A 14,150-nucleotide genomic window follows, 5' to 3' on the forward strand; every position below is an offset into this window, starting at 1 on the left:
CAAAAGATACTAAATCGGCTTCCACACAAGCAAGGAGGAGCTTATCGCAAGATGCAATTGTATGATGGCTCCTGGCTTGACTATGTAAAAGATTCAAATACTTTAGCCTTGAAGTCCCACTGTATGGTCCTATTGTAATCAGACTTTCTCACCAGTATAAAGAGAGTCTCAAAGCTTTCAAGGTTGTTCCAGTTTATCACTCAGGCTATGGTGCCAATATCAGAATTGTCAAAATAATGTACCTTTCACACATCAGAGGTTTAGTGGATTGTACTGCTCTGCTTGCTTTGGTGCCTGAAAGAAAGACTAGAGGGCTCGAAAAACTGCAGAACGAAATCTTGAGGATTATCCTTAGGTTCCCTGGTGCCATGAAGATACTTAATATGAAAAAGGAACTTAATATTCCGAGCGTCGTTAATTTTAATCGTGTTACAGTAATAAACTGTCGATTTGGTATAAAAATGCTTATGCTAACTCATCTTAACCCTTGCACACAAGCCCTCCAGAATTTTTTCATTGAAGGTCATCATTGTTCAAATTGGATAACTAAAACTGAACCTGAACTCAGTATACCTGGTACCTGGTTGATTGGGTTCTGGGTGTTCTTCTACTCCCCAAGCCCGGCCCGAGGCCAGGGTCGACTTGTGAGAGTTTGGTCCACCAGGCTGTTGCTTGGAGCGGCCCGCAGGCCCACATACCCACCACAGCCCGGTTGGTCCGGCACTCCTTGGAGGAATAAATCTAGTTTCCTCTTGAAAATATGTATGTGTATGTAATGTATGTCTCAGATTTCTAATTTGCATCAGCAGAGACAACAACGACACTCTCCTGAATCGTGGGAGATTAACCCCCTATTCTAATTTTAATCCCTCCTTTTCCACCCAAGGATCAAACTAAAGATCAGCACAAGCTAAGTGTTGAGACAAAGCTCATCGTCTTAAGCCATACAAATACTCTCTTCATAGAGTCTTCTCTCTCTCAAACCATATACACCGAGGTTTTCCTACACCACTCCACGAGTGCAGCTGGAAGTGCATTTGTCCTGTCAATGGGTGGTGGCTGATATTTTGAGTGGGGAGTTCCTATAAGCAAATGGGCCTCTACCCTTCGAAACGAACTATTTACCTTGATATTTGTACTGAAAAGTGTACCAAATTTCCAAACTGGATACATTAATTGTAAGTGATTCTTTATCATCCTTAATTGCACTCAACTCTTTAAGACATAACTGTAACATGCTCTTGTCTAAAGCTGGAGACAAATACAACAAAGTTATTAATGATGGTAACAAAGTAAATTTCATGTGGATTCCACCTCATGTTGCCCTCCAAATTCATGAGAGAGCAGATGAGTTAGGCAAAAAAGTCTGCCTTCGAAAAAGGAGTTGAATATAACCTTGGATTGCCTATAAGTATTCTAAGAGCAATACTACACCAAGACTTTCAACAAAACCTTGTAGATCTGAGGCAAAGTGAAATCAACACTAGTAATTCCACTTGCATAATTCCATAATATCATGTAAAAAGAACCAAACATCTATGGATCATTCAATAAAATCAGCAGATTACTAGATGAGTCTACTGCTCGGCTTAGTGTCGGCTATACGTATCTCTACGAATTTTCTTTACCTGTTGATGTTGACCTGACCAAATGTAAGAAAGAAGCTTACATTTCCTCTTTGTGTCAACTAAATTATTCGCACACCCTCCGTCACTATGTGATGGAGTGCAAAAAGGTACGTGAATTCAGAGAAAATTCTGTTACAAATGTTCAAGAAATGTGTAAATAATTAATTTAAAATTTTCTGCTACCAGAAATTTTAGCCAAAAATACCCAGTTTGCTAACTGTATGTAGTAAGTGATTACTACCTACAGTTAAAAAAGAAGAAAGGCGATTGTAACCTTTCCACGGCTAGCCACTGGTTAAAGGGCGGTGTGCAGAATAAAAATATCAATTTTGACACGAGCTCTTCGCTTATGTCAGTTGCTTAATTTAGACACTGTATACTAAAGGTCGGTCTCGAGTTCATTATTGATGTGACAATATGCATTGAATTTTGTAACTAGCTCATCAAAACTGTGACTTGCTTAGATAAATTATTTTTTGGGTTCAATCCTTGAACTCATGATGTGCATATGTAACCCTTTCCACAACCACCCACAGGATGGGTTTGGGTACCCCCTACTTCTCACAGGATGGGTATGGGCACAGTGTAACAAACTAGGCTTGTTGTAAGAATTATCCAGAATGGTTATCTACACAAGGGAGAATGGGAAGCTGGACCCACGTGGTGACCTGGGGGGATTGACGGTGAAGATAACTGACGCCTTTGTTCACAAGTTTCGTATAATGAATCATTCTATAATATTCAGTATTTTAGAGAAATTAGCCTTCATTCATTTATATTAAAATTGTATTTTGTAATATTCCTGGTTATAGTATCAAGAGTATTCTAATTATTAGGATAATGAGTTAAGTCACCATCAGTGACGTTACGAGCCAGGACTAGGCTGTAGCCCGGAGTGACCTCGTCGACCTGACGGTCGCAGGTCAACAGTTTCCACATTCAGTAATTCTCAAAGGTCAAATAGCCATTTTGTGATCGGGAATAGCTCTTCCTTAAGATGCTTGTGTAATTTAACTTCAGTTAAAATAATTCAACCAATCTGGATCATTCAGTGCAACAGAGGTTAGTTGTTAAACTTAAGCCTTGCTAGTAACTTGGTAAAACTTAGACTATGCGGAAGGATACAATGCTCTGGTCTGAGGGAAGACCAGACGAGCAGAGACAGTGTGGGATCAGGAGCGACTCGGGCAGGACGTGGCCCTCCATCATTGGCCCCAAGACAGCACCAACAGCTAGCTGGTCGCCCAAGGTAGAGTTGCTTTACGAGTGGTTATAGGGAGTAGGTCAACTCATTGCCTCAAATGTAAAGTCAGGGAGTGTTAAGTGACAGGGAGTGAACATCTTTAGATTTTGTTTTAGTTTTTTTTTAATAAATTAATTAGCTAGTAATTTTGCATTTTTATTATTTTCCATTTCATTGTTTCCAATCTCATGTCCTGGTCACGTGGTCCCCACGAGGCCAAGTTGAGTTGGGCGCCGATTCTAACACCGAATCAGAATTATCATTCCCGTTGATTTTTAATTTAATTCCACACTAAAAGATCCAAGTTATATGTGACTAGTGGGGATCAAGCCCCAAAGTTATTGATTGCCATGATCGATCCAGACCTCGATCATTGCTCAGTGTTGTTGGTCTGGTGGTGGCAGCGTAAATGCGACCCTAGGGTTTTGCTAGAAGTCTATGTCACGTCATACGGGTTGTAGAATCTTAAGTCGGTCAATCGTCTTGAGACCACGTGGCGTGGGGTCGGCTCAAGCGAAAGTTTTGGGTTCCCTTGGTAGAGAGAACAAAGTTCAAATACGGGCAGCGAGAGAAAGGGGGAAAGAGAACACAGGACCCCCCCCCCCCCCCGTGTTACAACAGTGTTGCAGCAGAAGGTAATCGTTACTGTAGTATTGGCCCCGTTGGTCAATATTGTTGACGAGAGTAGCAAAATTCTGTCAGTTGACCAGTAATATACCAAGGAGTGTTGGCCTTTCTGGATACACAGTGTAGTGGCCACAGTGATACTTGCGAAGTACTTACCTTCTTTGTCAGCAGCGTTCACGTCAGCGCCACGGTCCATCATTGCATCAATCAGGTAAACGGGGTTGAGGCTGAACTTAGTCACACAGTGCAGAGGGCTCCACCCGTAGCTTTCATTAGACCAAAAAACACCTGAAAATCAAAAAATGTTGATCTATTCTGGAAATATCAATCACAGTAAAATTTCTTTAGTAAATAATCTGAATGCGTGAGATGGAAATAGTGCTTAGTAATTTTTCTCGCCAAAAAACGTATTGATGAGAATGGGTTGTGGGCCATACAACTATAAGTCTTCAATATTTAGTAACTATATGGAAATCAATTAACTCAACAGAAGATAGCAGTTATATGGAATAGGTTATAACAATAATAATTAAGTCAATTAATACCAATATGCCAGTATGCTCAAACCTAATGTGGTTCATACACTTCTAAAGAAATTTGTTAGTGCTCTTCAATATTGGGTTAAGGGTCTAACAACTTCCAATTCTTTAAAAAAGTCGTTGTGGCCTAGTGGTGAAAGTACTGGACACGTTAAGGTACATGGTGGCTCTGGCTGTCTGGGGTCGAATCCTTCAGGGGTGAAGAGTTTTCGGTAGCATATTAACTTGGGGACCATTCAAGCCTGTTCGCATATATATATATGCGAACATATAATATAATATAATATATATATATATATATATATATATATATATATATATATATATATATATATATATATATATATATATATATATATATGTTTCATTGAATATGACCGCATATTCTGTATTTATTATTTTCTGGTTTAGGGCTTCTATCCCTCTAACTATTTTCTTAGCATCAGGGCTTAATTGAAATAGGAGTTCTCCAAAACTCATTTTCGTACTTTTAAGGTGAAGAAAAGAAGTGATTTACTATAGAGTGTATTTACACTTATTTGTATAATTTGCACGACGTTTCGAACCTCCATGGTTCATTCTCAAGTGAACAGATCTTACAATACTAGTTGATTTTATACCCGCATTAGGTCAGGTGATAATACAATGAAGGTGAAAACATGGGGGGATACATAAGGGATAAACATAGGGGCTGCAGAAGGCTTATTGGCCCATACGAGGCATCTCCTATCTAAACACAAAGATTAATCCAGTGTAATTGGCCTGTTATGTTGGACATTGTCTTCTGTGTTGGCATCGATATGTTCTTGTCTTGTCCTTACTCTCATGGTGGGTAGAGTAAATAGTTCCGTGATTTGGGTGTTCATGGTAGGTCGCTCTATTCTTATGTGAATTGCCTCAAGAATTTGTAATCTTCTTGAATCTTGGGTTTTGTCTATTATGCAAGTATTCTTGTTCAACATTTCTCTTGTTAGAGTAATGTCATGGGCTTGTCTCATGTGATTCCTAGGGGCACCAGATTGAAGATGGCATGTCAAACGCCTCGTCAGCTTGGTCGACGTCATACCTATGTACTTACATTGAAGGTTACATCCTTCGTGGGGGCAAGTGTACATGTAAACAACGCTTGACTGCTGTAGAGGGTTCTCCGTCGGCTTCGGGCTGTTTTTGATAAGGAGTTCGGAAGTCTTCTTGGTTTTGTAGAATATTATCAGGTTTATGTTTTGGTTAGGAGTAGTGCTTTTTACTCCTTTACGGATTATTTCTTTCATTATTCTTTCCTCTTTTATATGTTCACTGTGCATGGTTGATTTGTAATATAATTTTATTGGGGGTGTTGTGGTTTCTGTTCTAGGTTCTGAATTATACCAACGGTCCAAGTGTCTTCTTATAGCAGCGTTTATTTCCGCGTTGCTATATCCGTTGTTCACCAATACCTGAGTTACTCTTTCAAACTCTCTACTCACGTTGCTCCATTCAGAGCAGTGGGTAAGCGCTCGACGAATATAAGCATTGAGAACACTGGCTTTGTATCTTTGGGGGCACTCACTTCTACCGTTCAGGCATAATCCTATGTTGGTGGGCTTGGTATATACGTTGGTGCTTAAAGAGGTTCCTGTTTTTGTTATTAGTACATCCAAGAATGGCAGACTGTTATTTTCACTATTTTCATGTGTAAATCGGAGTACTGACTCTCTCTCTAGGTGTCTTTTTAGGTCAATTAGTTCATCTGAGTCTTTTACTATTACGAATATGTCATCTACATAACGGCAGTATACAGTTGGTTTTTGTCTGCTACTGAAGACCCTATCTTCGATGGTTCCCATATAAAAATTAGCAAATAAAACTCCTAAGGGGGAGCCCATTGCTACTCCACAACACCCCCAATAAAATTATATTACAAATCAACCATGCACAGTGAACATATAAAAGAGGAAAGAATAATGAAAGAAATAATCCGTAAAGGAGTAAAAAGCACTACTCCTAACCAAAACATAAACCTGATAATATTCTACAAAACCAAGAAGACTTCCGAACTCCTTATCAAAAACAGCCCGAAGCCGACGGAGAACCCTCTACAGCAGTCAAGCGTTGTATACATGTACACTTGCCCCCACGAAGGATGTAACCTTCAATGTAAGTACATAGGTATGACGTCGACCAAGCTGACGAGACGTTTGACATGCCATCTTCAATCTGGTGCCCCTAGGAATCACATGAGACAAGCCCATGACATTACTCTAACAAGAGAAATGTTGAACAAGAATACTTGCATAATAGACAAAACCCAAGATTCAAGAAGATTATAAATTCTTGAGGCAATTCACATAAGAATAGAGCGACCTACCATGAACACCCAAATCACGGAACTATTTACTCTACCCACCATGAGAGTAAGGACAAGACAAGAACATATCGATGCCAACACAGAAGACAATGTCCAACATAACAGGCCAATTACACTGGATTAATCTTTGTGTTTAGATAGGAGATGCCTCGTATGGGCCAATAAGCCTTCTGCAGCCCCTATGTTTATCCCTTATGTATCCCCCCATGTTTTCACCTTCATTGTATTATCACCTGACCTAATGCGGGTATAAAATCAACTAGTATTGTAAGATCTGTTCACTTGAGAATGAACCATGGAGGTTCGAAACGTCGTGCAAATTATACAAATAAGTGTAAATACACTCTATAGTAAATCACTTCTTTTCTTCACCTTAAAAGTACGAAAATGAGTTTTGGAGAACTCCTATTTCAATTAAGCCCTGATGCTAAGAAAATAGTTAGAGGGATAGAAGCCCTAAACCAGAAAATAATAAATACAGAATATGCGGTCATATTCAATGAAACATGTTTGAAAGAAAACCTGCTGCCAGTATACACCAATATATATATATATATATATATATATATATATATATATATATATATATATATATATATATATATATATATATATATATATATATATATATATATATATATATATTATATATACATATATACGTTATATATATATATATATACGTTATATATACATATATATACGTTATATATACATATATATATATATATATATATATATATATATATATATATATATATATATATATATATATATACATATATATATATATATACGTTATATATACATATATATATATATATATATATATATATATATATATATATATATATATATATATATATATATATATATATATGAATGAAAACTCACACCCCAGAATATAGTCCTGGGGACCATTCAGGCTTGTTCGCATATATATATATATATATATATATATATATATATATATATATGTATATATAACGGCAGTATATTTAAATATATATATGTCTATGTATATGTATATAGTATATGTTAAATATATATATTTTTAAATATATATATGTCGTACCTAGTAGCCAGAACGCACTTCTCAGCCTACTATGCAAGGCCCGATTTGCCTAATAAGCCAAATTTTCAAGAATTAATATATTTTCTCAAATTTTTTTCTTATGAAATGATAAAGCAACCCATTTCATTATGTATGTGGTAATTTTTTTTTTTATTGGAGTTAAAATTAACGTAGATATATGACCGAACCTAACCAACCCTACCTAACCTAACCTAACCTATCTTTCTAGGTTAGGTTATTTAGCAGAAAAAGTTAGGTTAGGTTAGGTAGTCGAAAAACAATTAATTCATGAAAACTTGACTTATTAGGCAAATTGGGCCTTGAATAGTAGGCTGAGAAGTGCGTTCTGGCTACTAGGTACGACATTATATATATATATAAATATATATATATATATATATATATATATATATATATATATATATATATATATATATATATATGTATATATATATATATATATATATATATATATATATATATATATATATATATATATATATATATATATATATGACTGAAAACTCACACCCCAGACAAACATCGCATATAGTCCTGGGGACCATTCAGGCTTGTTCGCATATATATATATATATATATATATATATATATATATATATATATATATATATATATATATATATATATACATATATATAGAAATATAGAAGCATCAAGAAATATGGGCCAATAGGCCCTTTGCAGTTACTTCCACTCTACCCTTTAACTTACAAAATATTATACCCATTGTTTCGTGTTCTGTCTTGTGTTGAAAGTTTGTTTTCACCTCATTCAAAACTGTTGTAACATATCACCTCACCCAAATGCAGGTATAAAATCGAAGATGTTTAAGCTCTGTTCAGTTATAGTTGTGTGTGTAAACTAAAGTCTTTGAAAATGTAATAAGTTTTACGAAACGCGCTCAAGTGTCGCGTCAGACTAGAAATAAAAAGAAAATGGAACCACATTGGTTCCGTAATTAAAACAGGGAAATGGCACAAAGGCAATTCACCTTGGGGTTGAGGCAAGTTGAGACCTGGGTTCTCCCGATTTGCCAGAAGTAGGATGAAGTAATGTCCTCGCATAGCATCGTATTGAGGCCGATTTGTCTCACCCCAAGACACTGGAAAAGAAGATAAATTGTTATGAATTTAAATGGTCAAAGTAAATCAAATTATGTTCTGGTGAATATTTGTGTACGGTTGACCAGACCACACACTAGAAGTTGAAGGGACGACGACGTTTCGGTCCGTCCTGGACCATTCTCAAGTCGATTGTGTTCGGTCTGTGAAAAACGGAGCTAAAATACATCCACATATAACTCTGCTTTCTGCTGTACTTTACTTTATACCTTGTTTCTTCTCGTACCATACATAAATGTATCTCACCAATCCACTCTTAACCCCGTGTTTCTCACCATTCCATTATTACCTCTGTGTTTCTCACCACTCCAATACTGACTCTGTGTTTCTCACAACTCCATTATTAACTCTGTGTTCCTCACTACTCTAATATTACCTCTGTGTTTCTCACCACTCTAATATAACCTCTGTATTTCTCACCACTCCATTATTTTCTGTGATTCTCAATACTCCAATATTAAATTCGTGTTTCTCACCATTCAATTCCTAAACATGTTTCTTACCACTCCAATATCAACTCCGTGTTTTTCATCCCTCCATTATTAATTCTAAGTTTCTTACCACTCCAATATTAAATACGTGTTTGTCACCACTCAATTATTAAATAGGTCTTTCTCACCAATCCATTATTATATCCGTGTTTCTCACCACTCTATGATTAACTCTGTGTTTCTCATCACTCCACTGTTAACCATGTGTTTCTCGCCACTGCAAAATTAACTCTATGTTTCTCATCACTTCAGTATTATCTCCATGTTTCTCACAACTCCACTGTTAACTCTGTTCTTCTCACCACTCTTTTATTAACTCCATGTTTCTCACAACTCTAGTCTTAACTCTGTGTTTCTCCATTTCTCACTCCATTCCTAAATCTGTAATTCTCCCAGCTCCATGAATAACTCCGTATTTCTCATTACTTAACTATTATATCTGTGCTTCTCATAACTCCATTATTAAGTTCGTGTTTCTCACCACTCCATTGTTAACTCTTGCTTCTCACCACTCATAAATAACCTCAATATTTCTCACTACTCCGTTATTAACTCTGTGTTTCTCACCACTCCAATATTAAATACGTGTTTCTCACTACTCCATCTTCTAAATCTGTGATTCTCACCACGCCATTATTAACTTCTTGTCTCTCACCATTCAATTATTACTTCTTTTTTTTCTCATCACTCCACTCTTAACTCCGTATTTCTCAACAATCCATTATTAATTATGTGTTTCTCACCACTCAATTATTAACTACGTGTTTCTCACCCCTCCAAACTTTAATCCATGATTGTCACCACTCCATGTTTCTCACGACTCAAGTATTAACTTCGTGTTTCTAACCATTCCAATATTAATTCTATGTTTCTCACTCTCCTCTCAACTTCGTGTTTCTCATCACTCCAATATTAACTCTGTGTTTCGAATCACTCCATTCCTAACCCTGTGCTTCTCACTACTCCAGTAATAGTTCCGTATATCTCAACACTTCATTTTAACTCCGTGTTTCTCACCAATTCAATATTATCTCCGAGTTTCTCACCACTCCAGTGATAACTCTGTGTTTCTCACTACTTCAACATAACCTCAGTGTTTGTCACTACTCCATTATTAACTCTTTGTTTCTCACAACTTAAATTTTGAATCCGTGCTTCTCACCACTCCATGTTTCTCACCACTCAACTCATAACTTCGTGTTTCTCACCACTAAATCTTAACTCTGTGTTTCTCACGATTCCGTTATTAGCTGTGTTTCTCACTACTCCACTTTTAACACAGTGTTTTTCAACACTTTATTATTAACTCTGTTTTACTCACAACTCCATTATTACCTCTGTGTTTCTCACCACTCAACTCATAACTCCGTGTTTCTCACCACTAAATCTTAACTCTGTGTTTCTCACGATTCCATTATTAGCTGTGTTTCTCACCACTCCACTCTTAACTCAGTGTGTTTCAACACTATTATTAACTCTGTGTTTCTCACAACTCCATTATTACCTCTATGTTTCTCACCACTCGAATATTAATTCTTTGTTCCTCACCACTCCATTCCTAACTGTGTTTCTCAATACTTCATTATTAACTATTGCTTCTCACCATTCATATATAACTTCTGTATTTCTCACCACTCCATTATTAACTATGTGTTATTTCACCACTCCAATAAAATAAACAGATGCTGAGAATATAGAGCTAGCTGAGAACCTCCACCAATAAACAGAGCGTATATCAGTTGGTTTTTCACAGCTTGAGAGCACAAGGATATTCTGACTTCAATGGCTGGTTCAAGCCCAGACATCGACTTGGTAGAGTGCGCTGAGGTGCAGGTGCACAGTCGGCGGGTCACCAATCAGAAGTTATCCAATATTTCTCACTACTCCACTCCTAGATCTGTATTTCTCACCACTCTATTATTACATTCGTATTTCGCACCACACAATTATTAACTCCGTATTTCTCACCACTCTAATAATAATTATGTGTTTCTCACCACTCAATTATTAACTCAGTGTTTCTCACCCACCCCTTAAATATTACCTCTGTGATTCTCACCACTCCATTATTAACTTCGTGTTTCTTGTTATTCCAATGTAAACTTCTGCTTCTCATCATTCCAATATTAAATCCGTGTTTCTCACTACTCCAAGTTTTTCACTACGCCACTCCTAGATCTGTATTTCTAACCACTTAATTATCATTTCTCTGTTTCTCACTACTCCACTCCTAACTCCGTATTTCTCCCCACTCCATTATTAATTATGTGTTTCTCACCCCTTCAATATTAACTCTGTGTTTCAAACCACTCCAATATTAAATCCATGTTTGTCACCACTCCATTTTTCTCACTACTCAAGTATTCATGTTTCTCATCATTCCAATATGAACTCTGATTTTCTCCATACTCTAATATTAACTCTATGTTTCTCACCACACGTCAATCAAATAAAATCGAGTCCAAGCGCAGTTAAAAGCTCTGTACCTCAAGGTACAGTCCTTGCATCACTACTGTTCCTTATTCTCATATCGGATTTAGTAAAAATACAAGTCACAGTTTCGTGTCATCCTTTGCAGATGATACAAAAATCAGCATGAAAATTACCTCTGCTGAAGACATTGAAAAACTTACTAGCAGATATCAACAAAGTTTTCGATTGGGCAGCAGAAAATAACATGATGTTCAATAGTGATAAATTTCAGGTACTCGAGTACGGCAAAAATGAGGATCTAAAATATAATACAGAGTACAAAACACAATCGAATCTGCCCATAATAGGAAAACAGCATGTCAAGGATTTGGGAATAATGATGTCCGACGATCTAACGTTTAGGGAGCATAACCAAGCAAATATTGTGTCAGCCAGAAAAATGATAGGATGGATTACGAGAACTTTCAAATCCAGGGATCCCATCACAATGGTTGTACTCTTCAAGTCACTTGCGTTGTCCCGTCTCGAGTACTGCTCAGTACTCACTTCCCACTTCAGAGCAAGAGAGATTTCTGAAATATAGGGAATACAGAGAACATATACGGCACACATAGACGAGATAAAGCACCTAAATTATTGGGATCCTGTCAAAGGTATCCAAATGTACTCACTAGAAAGGAGACGAGAGAGATACCAAATAATATACACATGGAAAATACTGGAGAGCGAGGTCCCAAATCTACACAGCAAAATAACAACGTAGTGGAGTGAACGATATGGAAGAAAATGCAGGATAAAACCAATGAAGAGCAGAGGTGCCATAGGCACAAACAGAGAACACTGTATAAACATCAGAGGTCCGCGGTTGTTCAACATCCTCCCAGCGACTATAAAAAATATTGCCGGAACAACAGTGGACTTCTTCAAGAGAAAACTAGACTGTTCTAAAAGAATTTCCTGATCAGCCGGGCTGTGGTGGGTATGTGGCCCTGCGGGCCGCTCCAAGCAACAGCCTGGTGGTCCAAACTCTCACAAGTCGAGCCTGACCTCGGGCCGGGCTTGGGGAGTAGAAGAACTCTCAGAACCCCATCAACCAGGTATCAAGCAGGTACTCCACTCTTAACTCCGTGTTTCTCACCATTCGAATGTTAACTCTTGCTTCTCACCACTCCAATATAACTTCTGTATTTCTCACTACTCCATTATTAACTCTGCGTTTCACCACTCCAGTATTAAAACCATGTTTCTCAATACTCCATTCTTAAATCTGTGTTTCCCACCACTCCAATAAGAACTCTGTGTTTCTCACCACTCCAATATTAACCCCATGTCTCTCACCACTCCAATATTAACCCCCATGTCTCTCACCACTCCAATATTAACCCCCATGTCTCTCACCACTCCAATATTAACCCCATGTCTCTCACCACTCCAATATTAACCCCATGTCTCTCACCACTCCAATATTAACCCCCATGTCTCTCACCACTCCAATATTAACCCCATGTCTCTCACCACTCCAATATTAACCCCATGTCTCTCACCACTCCAATATTAACCGCATGTCTCTCACCACTCCACTCATAACTCTGTATTTTTCACCACTCCACTCTCAACTCTGTGTTTCTCACCACTCCACTCTCAACTCTGTGTTTCTCACCACTCCACTCTCAACTCTGTGTTTCTCACCACTCCAATGTTAACTCCGTGTTTCTCACCACTCCACTCTCAACTCTGTGTTTCTCACCACTCCAATGTTAACTCCGTGTTTCTCACCACTCCATGTTTCTCAACACTCCATTACTAAATCTGTCTTTCTCACCAATCCATTATTATATCAGTGTTTCTAATCACTCCATTATTAACTCCGTGTTTCTTATAGTTCTAATATTAATCTGTGTTTCTCACAACCCAACTCTTAACTCTATGTTTCTCACAACTCCACTCTTAACTCTGCGTTTCTCACCATTCCGTTAGTAACTCCGTGCTTCTCAATACTCCAATAATAGTTTTGAGTATCTCAACACTCCAATATTAAATCTGTGATTCTCACCACTTAAATATTAACTCCGTGTTTCTCACCACTCCAATGTTAACTCTGTGTTTCTCACAACTGTAACATAACCTCTGTGTTTCTCACAACTTCAATATTAACTCCGTGTTTCCAACCACTCTATTAATAGCTCAATGTTTCTCACCACTCCACTCCTTACTTCGTGTTTTTCACCACTAAATCGTAATGCTGTGTTTCTCACAATTACATTATTAGCTGTGTTTCTCACCACTCCACTCTTAACTCCGAATTTCTCAACACTCCTTTATTATCTCTGTGGTTCTCACTGCTTCATTATTACCTCTGTCTTACTCACCACTTCCTTATTAACTCCATGTTTCTCACAACTCCACTCCTAATTCTATGTTTCTTTACCACTCCGTTCCTAAATCGGAAATTCTCACTGCTCCATTAATAACTCCATATTTCTCAATACTCCATTATTAACTCGGTGTTTCTCATAACTCCATTGTTAAACCCGTATTTCTCATCATTCCATTATTAACTCCGTGTTTCTCATCACTCCATTATTACTTCTGTGTTTCTCACCACCTCTATATTAAATACACGTT

At 37.3% G+C, this 14,150-nt stretch overlaps 1 protein-coding gene across 1 annotated transcript in view; it reads right to left on the minus strand.

The window, feature by feature from the left end:
* LOC123772236 (uncharacterized) overlaps positions 1–14,150 on the minus strand; it is a 195,014-nt gene that overhangs the window by 70,519 nt on the left and 110,345 nt on the right. The window contains exons 7-8 of the mRNA XM_069311336.1: positions 8,472–8,582; positions 3,655–3,786 (exon numbers count right to left, since the gene is read on the minus strand). Coding sequence (XP_069167437.1) covers positions 3,655–3,786; positions 8,472–8,582 — 243 coding nt within the window. The remainder of the gene's footprint in view (positions 1–3,654; positions 3,787–8,471; positions 8,583–14,150) is intronic.

Source organism: Procambarus clarkii, chromosome 69, assembly GCF_040958095.1.
Source record: "Procambarus clarkii isolate CNS0578487 chromosome 69, FALCON_Pclarkii_2.0, whole genome shotgun sequence".
In the NCBI taxonomy this organism is placed as follows: Eukaryota; Metazoa; Arthropoda; class Malacostraca; order Decapoda; family Cambaridae; genus Procambarus; species Procambarus clarkii.